This window comes from Meriones unguiculatus, chromosome 2 (assembly GCF_030254825.1).
Source record: "Meriones unguiculatus strain TT.TT164.6M chromosome 2, Bangor_MerUng_6.1, whole genome shotgun sequence".
NCBI classification, from domain to species: domain Eukaryota; kingdom Metazoa; phylum Chordata; class Mammalia; order Rodentia; family Muridae; genus Meriones; species Meriones unguiculatus.
In genome coordinates this window covers 53,489,623-53,510,167 of record NC_083350.1, presented here as the reverse complement: position 1 = coordinate 53,510,167, position 20,545 = coordinate 53,489,623, and the positions used below count along the sequence as shown (strand labels likewise).

At 38.7% G+C, this 20,545-nt stretch overlaps 1 protein-coding gene across 13 annotated transcripts in view; it reads left to right on the top strand.

The window, feature by feature from the left end:
- Positions 1-20,545, top strand: part of Apc (APC regulator of WNT signaling pathway) — a 98,376-nt gene that overhangs the window by 17,702 nt on the left and 60,129 nt on the right. For 3 of the 13 annotated variants that reach the window (XM_060377487.1, XM_060377493.1, XM_060377484.1), the window contains exon 1: positions 6,984-7,127. The exons of 8 other annotated variants lie outside the window; for them this stretch is intronic. In XM_060377487.1, the coding sequence (XP_060233470.1) occupies positions 7,053-7,127 (75 nt within the window). In that variant the 5' untranslated portion in view covers positions 6,984-7,052. Of the gene's footprint in view, positions 1-6,982; positions 7,128-20,545 lie in introns of those variants that run through there. 2 more of the 13 variants (XM_060377481.1, XM_060377477.1) reach the window with 2 other exon arrangements.

Genomic DNA, 20,545 nt, shown 5'->3' with positions numbered 1-20,545 from the left:
TTAATGAGAAATTTTAATCCTGTTTTAACAGGAGAAATAATTTCTCAAAAAAAGGGCTCTGTGCTCTTTGCTCTCAAATAGCCCTCCCTTTGTAGTCATGTCAGGTAGGTAGATAGATAGATAGATAGATAGATTATTGATTTTGCATGAGAGGAAACATATTTGTCTTACCTCATTTAACTTCCGCCCTAAATAACCTGCCTTTTTGTCATGTGCACTCAAGCGTGTATGCACACATGTGCATACATACACAAAATTTGTATTTTACATATGAGTGAAAACAGTATTTGTTTAAGCCTGGCTTATTTCACTTTATGTGGTTCTACCCATTTCCCTGCAATTATTACAATTTTTTTTCCTATGGCTAAATAAAATTCTTCCCCTATATTTTTACCACATCTATGTGTGATGGACACCTAGGCAGATTCCATTTCGGTTGTGACTATTCCCACAGTCAACATGAATGTTCAAGTATCTTGGTGGTTTGGTGACTCAGGTTCCTTTGGGAGTGTACTGAGGAGTGCTATGGCTAAGTCCTTTGGTGGTACTAGTGTTAATTTTTTGAGAAACCTCCATGCTAATTTTGTAGTGACCACACTAATTTAATTTACAGTCTCACCAGCAATGTGTATGTGTGTGGTATCCATTGCATCCCACCTCTTCACTACCATTCTGATTTGCTGAAACCTGTGTGTGTGTGTGTGTGTGTATAAGGGGTGGGGGTCCATGTGGGGTGATGTATATGGAGGCCAGAGGTCAATATTCACCATCTTCTATCTTTTCTTTCCCAAACCCACACCTACTTTTGGACACAGGGTCTCACTGAAGCCAGAATTGCTAGGTTGACTGACTCTCGCAAAAGAAGCCTCTGGGTTGCTCCTGTCAATTGCCCGGCACTGGGGTTTTAGGCCCTAACTGCTGCACTCAGCCTCAGTGTGGGTGCTGGGTCTCCAAACCCAGGTCCTGGTATGTGTGCAGTGGGCACAATTTCATGTGGAGCCATCTTCCCCAGCTCTCAGCGGAATCTTTATTTACATTTTCCAGATGGCTGAGGATGCTGGGTTTTAAGGGTTTTTTTTTTTTTTTTTTTTTTTGCTATTTGTATTTCTCTTTTTGAGAACTATCTGATCGTTAGATTATTGGATATTTTTGTTTGATTTTTAGAGTCTTTTTAAATATGTATTTTAGATGTTCAGCCCTTGCGCATTGTACAGTAGACAAAGACTTTCCTCTTTAGTGAGCTGTTTTTTTTTTTGTTTGTTTGTTTGTTTTTTACTTTGTAGAAGCTTCTAATTTCATGAAATCCATCAGTCAACCCTGCTATTATTTCCTGGGCTACTGCTCTCCTTTTCAGAAAGTCCTTGCCTCTGCTTCTGTCTTGAAGTGTTTTCATTATTTGTTTTCCTCTAGCTGTTTTTAAGTTTCAAGTCCTACATTAAAGTCTTTCATCCATTTTGAATTTATTTTTGTGCAGGGTGAGAGAGAGGGATCAAGTCTCATCCTTGTACAGGTGACTGCATAGTTTTCCCAGAACCATTTGAGGATGTCTTTTTTCTGGGGCACTTTTTCTTTTCTTTCTTTCTTTTTTTTTTTTTTTTTGTTTGTTTGTTTTGTTTTGTTGATACCTTTCTCAAAACCAGGAGGTTTATTTTCTGTCCCATGGACACACTGCCAGTCTTTGTGTCTGTACTGTGCTGGTTTTGTCACTATGGTCTGAAGTATATTTTGTGATTTTCTTTTTTTTTTTAGAGTTCTTTTTCTGATAATAATTTTATTAGATCCTCTAAATACCAGTGAAATTATTTACAGAAATAGGAAACAACTCTAAAAGTTATATGGAACTACAAAAGACTTCAAATGGATAAATTACTCCTAAGCAGAAAATGCAGTGGTAGAGGAATCATAATATACCTTAGACTTTAGTAACAAATTTTGTTGTCTAAGAAGGAATAGTTTATTGTGTGTCTTGACACTGGAGCTTTAACAGCTTAGTATATTAAGAACTTAGAAAAAAGAATTTGCTTGCTTATACACAAATTTAAAAGTTGATAAATAAAATTCCTACTACAGTCTGTAGTGTATTCTTTTTCTTAGAAACATGTTTTTCCAGTTGAAAATACTTTTGACCATTACGCTTAGCTGTTAATTTTATGGATAGAATTTGTGATTTTTTTTTTTTTGAGTAGGAAGAGATACCAGTCCTGTAGCTTTTTGTAGCTTTTACTCTAGCCATACATTCTTCCTTATTTTAAAATGCTGATTCCATTCCATTAGGTTAACCTAATACGTAAGATCAAAGTCTCTGCCCTTAGCATCCTTCAGGGCTAGTTGTCCCACTGTGTTCTCTCTAAAGTCTTTTCTTGATAAGGTAGGCATGATCTAACCTGCCATCTTTCACCCATACAACACTTACTTTAGCTTATGTAGTAAAACGTACATTACATGTCTCAGTCCTGTCTAAATGTATTAATTGATATTGGGTTCATTGTTCTGTCATTCATATTCATGCATTGAACAAAATACATAAAACACTAACTGTACCAGATCTGAGAGAAACTTCTCTGTCTTCATGGTGTGTATGTTCTAGTGTGGGAAACAACGAGAAGACAGCTTAATAAATGTCTCGATAGAACGTGTTCTCTTTCAGATGCCTGGAGCGAGTGCCGAACACCATGTGTGATAGAGTGAGGAGCAGAATGGTGGTGGCAAGGCTATCATGGAGGGCGTCTCTAAATATGGAGGGCGTGAAGGAGCAGTCATTAAGATTTTGGGAGCAGAGCTGTTTGTTTGATTACTGGGGGTCTTGTTAGTGATAAGCAAGCGCTCTTCCACTGGACTGTATATCCAGCCCTTTTTTGTATGCACATATACATATCTACACAGACTTACACACATACACATCATTAAAAATAAAATTGCTCTTTAAAATGTTAAGAGAAAATGCAGAGCCTGGGTTGCAGCTTAGTGATACACTACATGCATGCGCAGGGCTTTGGATCTCCCCAGCCTCGACCCCCAAAGTCACAATGTTCTGTTCTTATATCACATGAATTATGTAATTATGCTATTTCCTACAATATTTTAATTATTTTGGAAAGGTATCAAAGGTACAGTTAACTAACCTATTGTTAGCAGTCATGAGGTTTTTAACATTTTAGTAATATATATAATGTTGAGTTTTTTACAGTATAAATATTTTTCTTTATTTTTTGTCTCATTTTGATTTTGGTGGTACTAGAATTGAACCCAGTCTTAGTGAACTTAGTGAATGACAGAACAATGAACCCAATATCAATTAATACATTTAGACAGGACTGAGACATGTAATGTACGTTTTACTACATAAGCTAAAGTAAGTGTTGTATGGGTGAAAGATGGCAGGTTAGATCATGCCTACCTTATCAAGAAAAGACTTTAGAGAGAACACAGTGGGACAACTAGCCCTGAAGGATGCTAAGGGCAGAGACTTTGATCTTGCATATTAGGTTAACCTAATGGAATGGAATCAGCATTTTAAGTTCACTCTTAGTGAACTCTATCCCTCCCTCTTGTTTAAAAAAAAATTTTTTTTTTATGTGCATGGGTATTCTACCTACAGGTGTGTCTGTATCATGGACATGCTTGGTGCCTGCCAGAGGCCAGGAAAAGGCATCATGTACTCTGGAATTGCATCTCTTTGTAGGCAGAAATCTGTTCTGTTTGAATTCTCTGGTAAAGAGACAGTTGAGTTTATCAAAAGCAAGAGTCAACTAAGTCTAATCAAAAGAAGTACTAATTTTAACTCACCGTAGAGAATTAAATATTGTTAATATCCTTGTCAGTTTTTTAAAACTATCAGTTTTTACAGATGTATTTGTATTTGTGCGTGTATGCACACAGGCATGCAAGTGTGTCTGTGTATGCCCCGTGTATGAATGGGTGCCCTTTGAGGCCAGAAGAGGGCATGGAGATAGATTTAGGGACAGTATGGGCCTCCTTATATGGGAACTGAATGTAGGTCCTCTGGAAAAGCATTCTTTAGCCATTAAGCCATGAAACTGTAAATTAGGCTTGATGAATATATAAAATATAGAATATACAGTTGGAGACTAAGAATTCTATGTGCACGTTCGTGTATATGTTTTTTAATATATATGTAAATATATGTGTATATATATGTTGGGGTTTTTGTTTGTTTTGTTTTTGTTTTCGAGGGTTTCTTTGTGTAGCCCTGGCTGTCTTGGAACTCACTCTGTAGACCAGACTGGCCTCTAATTCAAAGATTTACCTGCCTCTGCCTCCAGAGTGCTGAAATTAAAGGTGTCTGCCACCAGCGTCCAGCATAGTCATAGTATTTTATTTTTAAGGTTCAGATTTTTCAAAGATAAAATTTGCATTTCTAAATAAATAACACAAATGAAGCCATTTACTAAAAACAAACAGGGTCAAAATGAACAGCTATTTAAAGTTAGACGTACTTCTGAAAAAATTGTTAAAAGTCTTAATACAGAATTTATTTCAGTGTTATTCTGAATAAAAGTATGTATTAATTTTTGTTACTCCATGCATTTGTGTGAGAGTGTATGCATAAGTGGGATGCTTGTGGGGCCCAGAAGAAGGTACCCAGTTTCTTGACATTGGAGCTGCAAGTGATTGGGAGCTACTCAGCAAGAGTGCTGGACCCCAGCCCTCATGGTAGAGCATCAGGTGCTCTTAACTGCTGAGCCATCTCTCCTCCCCCAGGACTGGCTTTAATTCATGTGTCTGTAATGCAAGTCATAACATAGAACGTAGCTGACAGACTACGCAGCTTGCAGCCTGGTACTAATTCACTTCATTGATTTGCATTGTGGTCAAACTTAGCAAAATGTATTATCACCTTCAAGTTTTTTAATTAGAGTTTTTAAAATAGTAATTTTTTTAAGGTAAAATTCAGTCTTGAGTAAGCTGACTTAAAAGGGCTTTTATTGGATAATTGAGTTTTACTGAATAATCCAAGTCTTTGGGTGTTTTATATTGAACCATAGTGGTTCATGAGCATATAATATTGTAGCTTCTTTGAAGCATGGTCATTTGATGGGCCATGTATAAGGAGGCCTGGGGTTCATTCTCCAGCATCCTTGGTCACTGAATCACTGACCAGTACTAGTATAAGTAATAAAAATTAGACAAGCTATGACTACCAACTGATTCCTTAAAGTAATAGCTTAAGTTACTAGTAACTCATAGCCTGAGTCAAGAGTGTCAGGCTTAATTGTTTCACAGACTATTGGGAAATTATTTTGAGGAGCTTTTTAAAATACATTTTTGATTTTGCAAGATAATTTTTCTTTCAAAGGTCACTCCTGTGTGAGAAACTCTGAATTTGTCATAGATGATGACTGTATAATGAGTCCTACAGACTGAGTGGTGCACTTCCCGTAATAAGATCTTAAAAGTCTTTGTAAAACCACGCCACTTCATGGGAGACATTTAGGATAGAGTCAAGTTGATAAGTTGATTCACATGTTTCCTTTGTTCAGTATGACTTCTTTTTCTAAGTATGTTAATTTTAAGATTTTAGTATAAAATTCCAACTACAGTTATAATGTGCTCAATGTGGAAGTCCAGACTATCATGCCACAAATATGTCCAGCACAGTTGGCATATATAAAGACTTACGGAGCAGAAAGACCCAGTGCACAAGAAAAAAACAGAAATTCCCCCATATTTTTGCCTTAAAAAAATAACCCTATTTTGTTTTGTTTTATTTTTAAGATTTAATTTTATTTTATTTGTATATTTGTGTGTGGTTCTGTGCACCTGAGTGCATTGCCAGTTGAGGCCAGGAGAGGGAGTCCAATTTCTCTGGAGCTGGAGTTACAGGCCGCAGGGAACAGGCAGATGGCGTGCAAGAGCAGTATGGTTCTTTACCGCCACACTATCTCTCCAGCCCCTAGTTTTTTACTGCTGTGTATACTGTTTTATAAAGTGAATTTGCCTCAAAAATGTTACTAGCAGCTTCTTGTCACACTATTTGAAAGTATACAAAAGTTATAATAAGTAAACTTCAGAACTCTAAAGTTGAGTTTATTTTTAAAACGTGGTAAGTAGATAGGGGCTAGGGAAGGGCTGTAGCCTAGTCAGTAGAGTGCTTGCCTAGCATGTGAGAAGTCCTGAGTTCATTGTCTTGCTCCTTATAAACCATGGGTCAGGGCATATGCCTTTAATCCCAGCACTCAAGGAGGTAGAAGTCCAAGGTCATCCTTAGCTCTCTTAAGTGTGAGGCCAGCGTGCGATGTGTGAGACCCTGTCTCAGAAATACGGTTTTGTTTTGTTTTTTTTTGAAAGTTTCCTCTTTTAAATCAGAGCTTAAATCAAACGATTAAACTAGAACTTAATGTGAATCTTGTCCTTCTAGCTCACGAATCAGTAAATGAAATGTCGAGTATGCAGTATGATCAGTAGTAATTAAGAGCAGCTACTCTGCTTGGGAGTGCTTTAAATATGCTCTGCATTTACTCCTACTTTATGCTTGCTCTCGTTTTATAAAAGAAGAAATTTAATTGCTGAGAGGTCTAGTGGCTAGAGGGTGGGAGGAGCAAAAACATTTAGTCCAGGCTGGAACTCTGAGGTCAGACACAAGTCACGGTGTTCAGTCATCATGTCTTTTCTAGTAACTGTCCTAAATACGGTCGTAGTTAGAGTTCATTTACCGAGTAGGTTAATGATGTCAAGTTGTTCGTTGTAATTCACGGACTAGAATTGTCTCTCTGCTGCTTGTGAATTATGGTAATGAATCTAATTACTGCCCCTCCCACCGTCAGTATCCCGCATCCCGTTCGGGTTTTTCATCCCTGTGCATCTCCTGGTTATGAGTGTCGGCTGGCATCAGGCTCCCTGGTAGGGGTGTGAGGACGCCCGGGAGGCTTGGTGTGCGGTGCGGTGCGGTGCGGTGGGGTGGGTCTCTACCCTGCTGTGAAGCGCGGTCAGAGGCGTGAAGCAGCTGTGTAATCCCCTGGATGCTGACCAGGGCGCTCCCCAGTCCAATCAGGAGCCTGCGGATTGGCTGAACGCAGGCACACGTGACCGACATGTGGCTGTATTGGCGCAGCCTGCCGGGGTGTCACTGGAGACAGAATGGAGGTGCTGCCGGGCTCGAAAATGGGGTAGGTGCTGGGCTGGGATGGCCAGGCTTGCTGCAGAGGAGAGGGAGGAGGTGGTGTTCCCGTGGACTGCCTTCAACCGGTGACCTTTCCTTGGCACAGGGTCTGCTGCCACATGCCAAGCCTAGGAGGCAGGGGCGTCGTCCCGCTCTTCCCCCACCCCCCACTGCAGCACCGGAGATGGATTTCCTGTGCTTCTGATCCTGGGATTTTGACAGACGAGGAAGAAAGGGGGAGGGATAGAAGTGGTCAGGGGAGGCTGGGGAGAAAGCCGTTTTGTTTTTATAATGCCTGTTGACAGTGGAGTGGAATAACAGTATCTAAGGAAACGAGGAGAGGACAACAAAGAATGGAGCATATTCATGGCGAGGAGCGAAAAGCCCTAGCCCTTTGAAAGGCTGCTTTTCCTCCTTGGCCACAAGGACACAGGCAGTGGTAGCCAAGAGTGGGCTTAGAAAGCTGCAGCTGATGGCTGATGTGGACTCTAGCGGAAAGGGCTACCAAGGATGGGAGGAAGAAAAGACATGTACTGCTGAGCCCAAGTGATCTTTTGGTTTACTGGCGAAATATTATTCAGTAGTAATGTGCCCGCTTTTGTACAGCATGTAAGAGAACTCGCTGAGAATAGGGTGGCAAAGAGATAGCAGTGTCTTTGTTAACCACAGAATGCAGTGCTAGTGGCTTTCTGTGGTGACTGCAGCAGGGCTTTGCTGTAGACAGCTGCAGAGGAGTAAGCGCCCTGAGCAGTCCATTTACAAGATGACAGCTCATAACTACAGCCCAGATAGGAGAAGACGCATATTTTGCTTTTTAAAGTAGGAGCTATATCAGATTATAAATGTTTTGTGAGTGGAATGTATCAAACACTTTGATTTTTTTTAATATCACGAGGACTGCCAGATGCTTTGATTTAACATAAATCCTGTAGGAAATCTTAATGCATTATGTATGGAACTGGATCTTTCCCTTTGTTAGTCTAGCTTTTATGCCATTAATTAGATCACTCAAGAGCAAATCACTTTAGAATGTAAATTACTTTGTGAAAATTGTGGACAATGAAATTTTTTATAGGCCTGATACTTAAGACCTATATTTATTAAGTAAATTTCTATTTCTTTTTTGTCATTTTAAATGAAATTTAATAAAATCTACAGATCAATATTTTAGATATACTTCTATTTCGTGAATATCCGTAAGATATACTCAGTCTAAAACATTTAAATGATATTTACTTGTACCTTGACTTAGGTCTAAAAGTGTCCATCTTCAAATTGAGTCTTTGCCTTCTTTCTGTGCATGTCTGTAGCAACCTCTCACGCCTCCTGGCTCCCTAAACTAGACTAGCAGTGGCTTTGTGGGGTCCTCCAGGATAAGTGTCCTTCCAAGACAGTCCCTTTTAAATATTGTTTATGTCGTTGTCTTAAGAGAATTTTCAATTTTGTCTCAGTATTTTTCAAAATAATAAAGAATTATACTTGAGTAAATAATATGACAAAATTTTTATTGGCAGATTAAACATTTTAATTTTTTTTTGCTTTGCTCTTTGTTGCTGTTTTAGACAGTCTCATTGTGTAGTACAGGGTGGCTTCCAACTGACTGTGTTCCGCAGAGTGGATTCAAACTTAGGATCCTTCTGCTTCAGCCTTCCTAGTGCTGTGCCAGTATGCCAGGCCTAACTTTATTCCTGATTTTTTTTTTTTTTTTTATGTTTTAATGTTATGTGATTGTGGATGTCAGGATTAAAAGTTCTTAGGATAGCTTTTAAATCTGCTAGAAACCATAGCTAGGATTGTCACACTGAACTGACAAGTGAAATTTAATAGCTAACACTATCCAATCCCCTGAATCTCAGTGTAGTTCTTCTTTATTGAATTCTCATGTTTACAGAACTGTTCTCATTTAATCAACTAGTGATGTAGCATTGTTTTCATTTTACTTGTTTCCCAGTTCTCTTACTCCGGTATGTGACATTATCCAAGGTCATCTGTGATTAGTGCTTAAGTCTGTTTCATTTTGCTTCTATAAAGTTACTGTCAATGTGTACAGCATACGAAATAGTGTATAACAAGTGATTTGAAAAGCATTGTCATTCTAGTGGGCAAAAACCCCTGCATACATGACTTTGAGTGTTTTGTTTTTCAAGATAGGATTTCTCTGTGTACCTTGGCTATCCTAGAACTCATTCTGTAGACCAGGCTGGCCTTGAACTCACTGAGATCCACCTGCCTCTGCCTCCCAAGCACTGGAATTAAAGGTGTGCACCACCACTGTGTGCTGAATTTTTAACTATAAAAGTGATTTATAAAAGATTTGATAGCTTGAAATTACATTTATTTATTGTGTGTGTGTGTGTGTGTGTGTGTGTGTGTGTGTGTCTCACATGACAGTTTACCATGTGACAGTATCACATGGCCGTGGTTCTCCCCTCCTGCCTTGTGGTTTCCAGGGATTAAACTCAGATTATCAGGCTTGATGGCAAGTACCTTTACCCCCTGAACCATCTTGGCAGCCCCATTAATTAATATATTTTAAATAATATATTTTAAATAAATCTTTAAACATTTCTACAATATTAGATTGTAATGTTTTTCAGGTTAAGTAAGAAATAGAAGATTAAATTAAGAAAAGATCACTGTTTATGGTGTAACATTCAACATTTCACTGAGCTTTTGTGGTCTTTAAAATTATTTATTGTTAATTGCTATATCGAGAATTATGTGACCTATTTAGAAATTTATAAGTTAAATATGCAAAAGTATGTTTTATGAACTAAATCAAGGCTATTCATGATTTTGTTTGCATGAATTACAATGTAGATTTTTGTTTTGCTATTTTTCTCTTTCAGTGATTTTACACAATGTAACTAATATTACAGTTTTACCTGTTTAAGTGCTTTGCAACTCTAATCCCACTTCCCTTTGGAAGGATGAGTCCAGGTGAAACCTATCTACAAAGCACCAGAAATGTGATAGCACTTGACTTGATTTAGAGAGACAAGCAACACTATGAGGAAATAAGCTCGGTACATATTATTAGCATGTCAGCCACATGCCAAACCTCAGAAAGGTGCTGAAGAACCAGAGAAAACCTGGGAACCAACCTTTATGAGACTAAGAATAAACTGTGTGAAATTGGAATGCACATTGAACACTGAATGCTTTGGTTAGCCCTGGGCACCTTTTTAAAGGTTTATATAATGTGAAATATCTTCTGATTTTCAGGAAAAGGGGGATTGTGCTTTGAGGTTCTGTGCTTTTTGGTAAGATCTGCTGAAATCACAGCTAGGTTATGAACATCTTGAAGGTTGAGTGGGATGATTTCTAGATCGTTTAGTCCTAGCAGACAGCTACATATTCAGTTTGTTTTTGGATAATGCAGGGACCCCCAGTTGTTTTGGTACAGGTGACGTGTTATATCAGGAGAACTTTCTCTTTATTCTCACCTTCTCCTTCAATTCTTCCTTTCAAGTGTGTCTTGGTTTTACAGTGCTGGAGATCAAACCCCACAGCCTTCGTGGTAAAGTAGCCTCTGCCATGGGGCCATGAGCATTTTTAAGTGTACAGTTCCCCGGTGTTGAATGCATTGTGCATCTACAACCACCATCATCTCCAGAACTTGTGGAAACTCTGAGAAAATTAAAGCCCTGTTTCTCTTGTCCCTTGATACCTAGCAACCAGCATACTACTTTATACCTCTATGAGTTTGCCTGTTGTAGGAACTTCATCCAAAAAAGACTCCTATATTTGTCTTCTGTGACTGGCTTAATTTTAGCATGTCTTCAGCTATCATTTAAGTTATAACATATTTTAGTTTCTTCTGTTTCAGTTTCTTTCCTCTTGAAGGCTAAATAATATTCTGTTAAATGCATACTACTTTTTGTTTATTCATCCACCTCTCAAAGAATACCTCCATTTTGTCATGAGTAATACTGTGATCACATGTGTACTGAGAACTGTTGTCTCTGCTTTCAGGTCCTTTGTGTACAGTTACCCGGATGTTTGACTCACTGCTGTTTTAAGACCTATCCACTTTATCTTCTGTCCATTGATTTTTGTAGTGCTAACACAGTTGTTTAGCATCCCGTATTCATTTTCACTCTAGTGGAGGCTGTAGGGTTCTCACTGCTAAAGTCCTCTGACACAGACTGCAGTGGTGCGCACCTGTTCATGCCTGTCCACTTGTTGTCTTGGTCATGTGTGACTGTGTAACAAATCACATCAAACTTAATGGCTGGAAATGACATCATAGCTTTGATTATAAGCATTTATTGTTTGCAGGAAGCAGGAATTCAGGAACATCTTGTTTGTGTGAGAAAACTCCAATTTCTCAGGAAGATGCAATCGAGATTTTGGTCATCTTGGCAGTCATCGGGTCTTGACTAGAACTGAAGCTGGTTCCAAGATGGCTCACTCACATAGCCTGTCTCCCAAATGGCTACTGGCAAGCAGTCTCAGTTGCTTGGTTTGTAGATCTCCATGGGACTGCTTCAATGTCTTCATGACATGGCAGCTGGCTTTCTCCCAATGAACACAGCACAAAAGAGGAAAAAAGAAACATGACCTGGTCTCCGAATCTGTACACCATCACTTCTGTTGTCTTTCCTTTATTAAGAGCCATGTAGTCTAGCCTACAAAAAAGGTGAATTAGGCCTCTTAAAGGAGTAGAGTCAGAGAATTTGTATAAACATTTGAAGGTCGTTGCAGAGGTGACCATGTCACTGGAATTTAGCCCTAAGAAAAATGGTCACCATATTGGCATTGCTTTCTGTTACTGTTGTAAAAATTACCACAAATTGGGTGGGTGGGATTGGTTGGTTTTTGAGACAGGGTCTTGAATAGCATGGGTTAACCTTGAACTCTGTATGCAGCTGGGGATGGCTGTGAGTTGTTAGTAATCATCAGCCTCTTCTCCTGGATTAGGTGTGTGCCCAGTTCTAGGTGGTGCTGGGATCAAACCCAGGGCTTTGTGTGTGTGCCAGCTGAGCCACATACACCTCTACAGCTAAGCTACATGAAGCTTAGCTTCATGGTCTAAAACAAATACATACTATTGCCTGTTCTTGGAGGTCAGAAGTTGGCATAGTTTTCATTGGACCAGAAGGAAGAAACACTTCAGAAACTCTGCCTTTAAAAGCTGCAGAGAAGATTCATTTCTTTGCCCCCCACCCCCTCTGGTGCCTCTTTCATTCCCTTTCTTCACCATTGGCAGCATAGTTCATTTCCCTCTGAGTCTGACCCTTTGCTTCTGTTGTCAGACAGACCTTTTGTCTTCCTTTCTAAGAACATAGATGGTAACATTGGTTTTGCTACATAGTTACAATCACCTCTGCAAAGTCCCTGTGGCCAAGGAAAGCCATGCATGCGTGGGCTTGGGAGATCACAGCATGGATAGCTTCTTGGGTCACCATTTAGTTTACCACATGTGTCTTGACACAGAATTTAATTCTTCTGTGAATGAGTATTACATTTGAGGTGAGATTAAATTCAAATTTTCATTTAAGGTGTAATTGTAACATTGAAATAGGTTTTCTATTATGGCTTTATCATCAGTTAAATGTTTATCTCTGTGTTAGTTACTTAGGTCTTAGCCTGTGCTAGAAACAGAAAAGAAGTCATTCTTTATGCCTTTACACTTGTTGCAGCACCTTTTATGGACTCTCCAATAAACCCCAGCCTCCTCATACTGTCTAACCATCAGGCCACAGTGGTGTTTCTATCTCTGTCTTCATTGTTTTCTTGATTCCTCCCATACTGTAATTTAGTAATCATGTGTTCGTGTATATGTATCTTTTTTTTCAACTTCTGAACTTTGATCATGGCATTCTTGTTATTGAACTTGGGGGTCACAATCTGTACCCCAAGTCAGCTCTTGTCACCCATCCTCAGCAATTGAAAGCCAAATTAAAAGTGGGAAGCAGATTTACTCAGTCCGGCCACATTGGGAAGAGAGACAGATACATAGTCCGTCCGTCCCCCCACCTTCCAGCCGCCAGTCTCACCTTGCTGTCCTGAAGTAAGATCAAAGCTCAAATAGAGGACCTAGGATGTGTATGTCTCAGCAGCTCTGGTCAGGATATGTGACCACCACCATCAAGGTGGCACCCTAGTCTGGACTTCAGTCTCATTCTGTAATCTGAAAGGTTTTTACAACTGTAAACTCTTTTGCCAGGAAACAAGTTCCCCTCTGGCTGAGGCCTTTTCCTTTTTCCAGCATGAGAATCTTGGGAATTTTTTTATTTCTTTGAGGGTCCCATTTCAGTAGTTTGATAGTCAGATTCAAAGACACAGGTACCCTTTGGAATATCTTCCTTTCTGCCAGGCCTGTTGCCTTCCTCTCCTGGAATACTATCCTCTCATGTTTATGCTGGTGTCTGCAGTGCGCTGCTGGATGAAGCGGTGTGCGGAGGCTGCGAGCCAAGAGACCGGCGTGTGGCAAACACAGCCCGATAGGTTTGTGGAGTGATCTTGTTTACCCTTTTCCGGGATGAGCCTCCTGCCCCCAGGTTCCAAGTGATTTCAGAACAGGGAATATATTAGCTTAGCTTTTATATTATTTTCCCAGAGCTGTTATAACAAGTTATCACAAACTGGTGGTTTAGAACTTGAGAAATTTGTGATTTTAGTATTCTGGAGGCTAGAAATCCAAAACCAGTATATTGGCAAGGTGAAGTCTTACTGAAGACTCCAAGGAAGACTTTTTTCTTTCTTAATTTTTGATGCTTGCTGGCATTCATTAGCTTGCAGCTACCTCTCCAAGGGTCTGTTTTCATTGTTATGTAATATTCCTACTATGTGTCTTTGTGTTTGTTTATTCACATGGCCTTGAATTGCACCAATCTTTGACTTAGGTCCTACTTTAATACAGTGTCTTAGCTTTATTACTAATACCCTACCTGCAAAAGGTTCAAATTTATAGGTTCCTGTGACTCAAACACAGTCCAACCCACTGTTGGAAACAAAAGTCAGAAACATACAAAAGAACACACAAACATAGTTCTGCAAGGTGATTTCTCTTTTTTGCAACAAGGGTAGGTACTAGTACCAAAACCCCTGCTAGGCAGCATAGTCTAAGAGTAGAAACCAGCCCCGGGCTTATCCCTGACTTAGATGGAAACTGCATCTCATCCCAGTGATGGGAGCTTGACCTAACAGTCTGGCATGATTGGCGCTATCGGCCCAAAGTGGAAGGGAGGACGCTTCTGGGGCTAACTACTTTTGATAGGAAAAAAAAAATTCTTATGTCATTAACACCCGCTTACAATATTGGAGTGGTAGTGTATGGGTAAGAATTTATCAAATGTTAGTTGATTCCATGATGTAGCCACAGAGAGGAATCCATTATATTATTCTTAAGTGGAAGATTATCTTTTGTTTTTCTCAGTTTGTCTTATTTTTCTGTTTGCTTCTGTAACTGATAGTGCAGATAATTTCTCTTCTTTTTCTCATGCGTTTACCTTCTATGTGACTATCATTAGGAACATTTTATGGAATTACAGAAGCTATATATCACATGCAGACCTCTCCTAAAGATGTGTGTGTGTGTGTGCATGCGCGCGCACAAGCTGGAGAGACAGAACATGTCAAAGTAAAATAGAGCATTATTAGGCCAAAGTTTATCATGCTTCCTGCTCATTCAGCAAAAATACGCATTGTTGACTAGAGGTGTCAGGAAGGCTTAAAAGAATAAGATATATTACAACAAAGCAGAAGATAAAACAGCATGGCACTCAACAAGAGAAAGTTAAAAGACATGCACACACGCGCACACACTACAGAGATACAGAACCATATGCATAATATACTGAAGAGAGACTAAGGGGGGAGTTATTTTGGAAACTAGTAGAAGGTAAGTCTGGAAGGTGTTACCGGGTGAAAGAGACAGAAGTTAGAGCTTGCTCTTGAGGAATGTGAGCATTGGACATTACTATGGATTTGACCCCTGACCTAGCCTTTTGGTCTGAGTTATTGGGAGTTAATTGCCATTTGGACACCTCTTTTTTCTTAACTCTTAAAAAGAAGAGTCATACCTACTTCAAGGTAGTTGTAAGGCTCAAAGGGGATAACGGATTTAACACAACACATTCATAGAATATGGCATATACTCTCGATTTCACATACATATCAGACACATAAGGGCATGTATAGAGAATTTAAATAATATGCCATAGCTGGGAAACAAGGTATAGAAGTTTCAGAATTTTATATACTCTTAAAAAAAATTTTTAGGTCGATGAATCATGAGAATTAGACATGTTCCTGAGTAAGCAAACGTTTACAAAGTTAATGCTAGTAGTTTCACAGTCTCCAGCCATTCTCATAGCCATATGTCAGAGATGATAACAGATTGGAGCCATTCACACCTCCAAGTTGAGAAAATCCTTGCAGTGTCATCTAGATCAGCAGTTCTTAGCCTGTGAGTCAGATGATCCTTTACAGGGGTCGCCTACAGCCATCAGAAAACAGATATTTACATTATGGTTCCTAACAGTAGCAAAATTAATTATGAAGTAGCAACAAAAATAACTTTATGGGTGTTGAGGAACTTCATTAAAGGGCCACAGCGTATATATTCTCTTGACTTTCTTACACTTGAAAGCATTTTCATTAAAGAAATGTAACAAAGTAAAAAAAAAAAAAAGCCACAGTGTTAGGAAGGTTCAGAACCACTGCCCTAGATAAAAAGGAAATCGTGAGTTTCCTAGAAATAAGGAGGGCTCTTAGATTTAAGACTGTATAGTCAAAAACAAAACAAAACAACAAAAAAACACCAGGTACCCTTAACAGTTACATTGTCAAGGAAACCAACATAGAAACATGTTAATAAAAGGAAGTAAATGCTCATTTTAATTATAAGAAGAAAAAATAGAAAATACAAGGCTATAATTAGTAAAAGATATTTAACACCAATTGTAAAGATTAAAGAAAGATAAAAAACTCTACAAAGTTTAAAGGAACAAAAGACTAGACAAACAAGAGTGAGAAAAAAGGACCAAGATTTTAAAAATAATAGAATACATACTATGCTGACAATATACTTAGCCAACTAGAGGAAACACATTGGTAAAAATTAACATGAAGACTTAGCAACTGAAGAAATTTATAAGCGGTTTGAAGGTTCTTCTTTTGCAGAGGGAACTTTGTAATTTGAATCCTAGCTGGCTTTCACAGGATAGTATTCAAACTATTCCAGATCACATTAAAACATGAGACACGCACCACTTCCTTTTATGGAGATAGCATAATCTTCATTCAAAATCTTATCTTGAAGCACTGTGAAAATTGCCAGGTGTGGTGGCACATGCCTTTCTGCCCAGCTGTTAGAAAGCAGAGTCAAGAAGATGTCTGTGAGTTCAAGACCAGCCTGGTTGACATAGCTACTGCCGGCTAGCCAGAACTACATAGTATGGTCTCAAAAGGAAAAACACACACACACGCACACACTAGTTTTTCATTTTAAAAAAACTTACTGAAATGCTGAAAATTCAAAATAAAGAATGAACAAGTAGAAATGGAGGATGACCCAACATTAGAAAAACATGCACTTTCAAAAAGAAAAATATTCAGCCACTTCTTAGAAAACATTTATATGGAAGAAAAGTCCCTAAATATGCTTAAATATTTATTATGAAATCTAAGAGTAAGAATTTTAAATGTCAAGCTTATAAAGGATTCCTGTTAAAATCAGGAATGAGATGATTTATACATTTTGCAGTTTCAAGCTAATAACATGACAAAAAGAAATGAGATGTAAATATTCGGAAACGAGAGGTGAAATGTGTCTTTACTTACAGTTTTACAGTTATATATGTGATAGATCTGCTAAAAAACCTAAAATTTGCAGTATTGATAATATGAAAAGGTTAGCTGCATGTCCAAATCACAAAGGACATGTGTGATTTGGTGTTATTTTATTCATAGAAACTCAAATTGGGAAAAGAGAACAAATTGCTATGAAAAGCGAATGTCCTCTCTTGTGAGAGAATCTAGGAAATTTCACTGTCCTGAGACACGCTGTGACTTAGTATAATAGAAATTTAAGTCTCCCAAATTAATACAGTAAAAGTACAGTTAGATTATAACTATATTTCTGTTCAGTGAAAAAGAAATGCTTTAATATTATGAATATAGTTGATTTCCTGCATAGAAGACTACTGTACTTATTTGGTAGACAGTTCTATAAGAGTGAATATGAAAATGGAATTTCTAGTTCGAGACTGCTCTGATAATAGTTGAAGTAGTTCAACTACAACAGGTTCTTGTAATGGTGACCAATCTTTAATTCCTGAAATAAACACCATTCATTCATGCTTTATTCTTAACTAGTGTTGGGAATTTTCTGTCTCCTAGGATTCTATTAAAATGGTAACATTTTTGAAAATGTGAACTTAAGAATCTCAAGAGAGGAGCAACCAAATAGAAGATAAGGAAATTCAGTGACTGTTAAAGAAATCATGTAGTTTGAGATGAGACTTTGTAGTTCACTGTTTTGGCATAAAAGGTTACCTCTTATTATTTAAAAGTAATTATTAATCTTGGAAATTTTTCATTAGCCTTTGAAGTTATGTGGACTACCTTTGGGTATTTGAAAGCCAGAAAAGATGCCAGGGTTTTGCAAACTGCTACCAGTTTTTATAAATTGGCTTTATTTCTAGGATAGTCATGCCTTCCCATTTTTGTGTTTATGAGAATGCTTTTGTACCACAAAGACCAGAAGGTGTGACAGGAATCATGTTGGCCTACAAACGCTTATAATATTGGTTGTTTTCCCTTACAGAGAATATGTGTAGCTTGGTGTGGTGGCACAGGCCTTTAAGCCCAGCATGTGGGAGGCAGAGGCAGAAGGAGCTCAGTGATTGTGAGCTTAGTTTGGGCTACATAGGGAGGTTAAACTAGCCAGGGCTACATAGTGAGACCTTGTCATCCCCAAAAAAGAAAAGGTTTGCCACCTCTGCTTTCTCATAATTTAACTGTGATGGCCACCTGAGAGTGTATCACATTAGGTCCAGACAACATACATAGCCATTTTCAGGAAGTAAGAAAGGAGGGGTAGGAAAAGAAGGCAAGAGTAAATGTCACTGGCTGTGAAGCAGAGAGCGGAAAGACAGTGGGTAAGGTCTGCAGTGGTTGTTAGAGAAAGCTACGGTGAGGGAGAAATTGAGTCCTTTGTTAAAATTAACATATTAATTTTGAATCTGACAATGTTGTTATATTTTTACATTTAAGATTTGTTTCTTTCTTTTCCTGTTATTATTCTAAGACCTCTAGGCTGTAGTAAAAAGTAGCAATAGTGGGTAGACACCTGAGCTTTGTTTTGTTATAAAGAGGCTGTAAAGAGGCCGTATGCCGCTTTGTGTGAGGAGTGTATGTGTGTGCTTGGGGTCATGGAGGTGCAGGCCAAAAGTCAGCGTCAGGTGTCATTTCTCAAGGGCCAACCACCCTATTTTTTGAGACAGGCTCTCACTGCCCTGATTAGGTTAGGCTGGGTGGCCTGGTGAGTTCTAGGGGTCCTCCTGTCTCTGCCTCCCCCATGCTGGGATTACAGGCAAAAGTTGCCCTTCAAACAAAACAAAACAAAATCTTACCTGTTGGGTATCAGCTCAGACCCTCATGTTGGCATTGCAGCATTTAACAACTGAGCCATCCCCAGCCTGATATGAATGATGTGGGACCAGGCATGGTAGCTCACACCAGTAATTCCTCTAAGGGTGCTCCAGGCCAGCCTGGTTTACAAAGCAAGACCCAGTCTAAAAACAAAGCAGCCAGAATTACAAAGGGTTCAGCGATAAGATCTCTTGCCTAATATGCAGAAGCCCTGGGTTCAATGTCCAACATTGAAAAACAAAACAAAAAGTTTATTGTAAATTTTAGCAGCTTCCCTCCTATTTCTAGTTTATAAAGAACTTTTGATTTTCAAGACAGGGTTTCCCTGTGTAGCCTTGGTTGTCCTGGACTTCCTTTGTAGACCAGGCTGAACTCTGCCTCACCGAGTGCTGGGATTAAAGGCATGTGCTACCACATACTACTGACATTTGTCAGGAATTTTTTTCCTGTGTTAATAATCACATCTTTCTAAAATGTCAATATTGTAATGGAATAAGTGATATTAATAAAGTATTTACATTCCTAGAATAAGCTCAGTTTGGTTCTTTACTGTGCATTCTGTTTTCTGATTCTTGCTTTAGGGTTTTTGAATCAATATTTGTGAATAGCAAAAGCCTATGTTGTTTTGTTCACATAGTCTTTGAATTCCATACCGTGTTTGTCACATTGTCCCTGTAGATGTATGGAAGAGTATTTCTCTGTTCTTGAAAGGGTTTGTGTAAGGTTGGAGAGATTTTTTTTCTCCCTCTTAATATGTTGGTGGAAGGTGTCTGTAAACTGTTTGGATCTTCTGGTTAGATGCTGGAAGGATGAGGGAAATATTTAACCACTGCTTCATTTAAGACCTCAATGACTGGCATCCTTCATTTTTGAGTTTTTGTCTTTTTTTTTTTTTTCTTTAAAACAAAACAAGGTTTCTCTGTAGCCTAGCTGACCTGGAACTCGCTCTGTATACCAGGCTGACCTCAAACTCAAGAGATCTGCCTGCCAGTGCCTCCTGAGTGCTGAGATTAAAGGTGTGTGCCATCACTACCCAGCACTTCCTCATTATTTTTAATGCTAGTGTGGTAATGCTACTATACAAAAAAGAAAACTCTCCCATTTGAAGTAGACTAAGAACTGAATCTACTCTGATCTCTAGTTAACAAGTACCCTCTTTAGAGAACTCTAGGTGGCCTTCTGCCGGCCTTTCAGACATTTCAGCCTCTGTCCTGGGAGTCTAGTTCCTTAGCACACAAGTCCCAGGGTTCAGTCCCTAGCACAAAACCCATCGGTTCCTGGTACAGCTTTGCTTAGTTTGCACTTTGAGGAGCAGAGCAGTCCTTGTGGCTGTCTTTTGGTTTGGCTTTACATGTAAAGGGAACCTGGAGAGAGCTGAGCAAAAGTGTTTGTTCAGCAATTGCTGAGCAATATTTCAGATGTTTCCTTTATCCTATACTCTATGTATGCGTTTTTGCTTTCATATTTTAAAAATTGGATTCTAATGATTGATTGATTAATTTCTATGTCAATATTACAGCTTAAAAAACTTTATTCAGGCTGTTCATGGAGGCACATATGTTTAATCCCAACACTGGGGAGGTAGAGGCAGTTGGATCACTATAAAATTATAGGACAACCAGGTTTATGTGGTGAGATGCTTTCTCAAAAACAGCACGTTCATGTGCACATGTACCTACATACATACACACATACACACACAACCCATATTTAAATAACTTTAGTCTTAAGACTAGAAACTACAGAAAATTAGTTCCCATACACACTTTGCTTTAGCTCTCCAGGTTTTCTTTACATGTTTTTAACTCTTCAAGCTAAGAA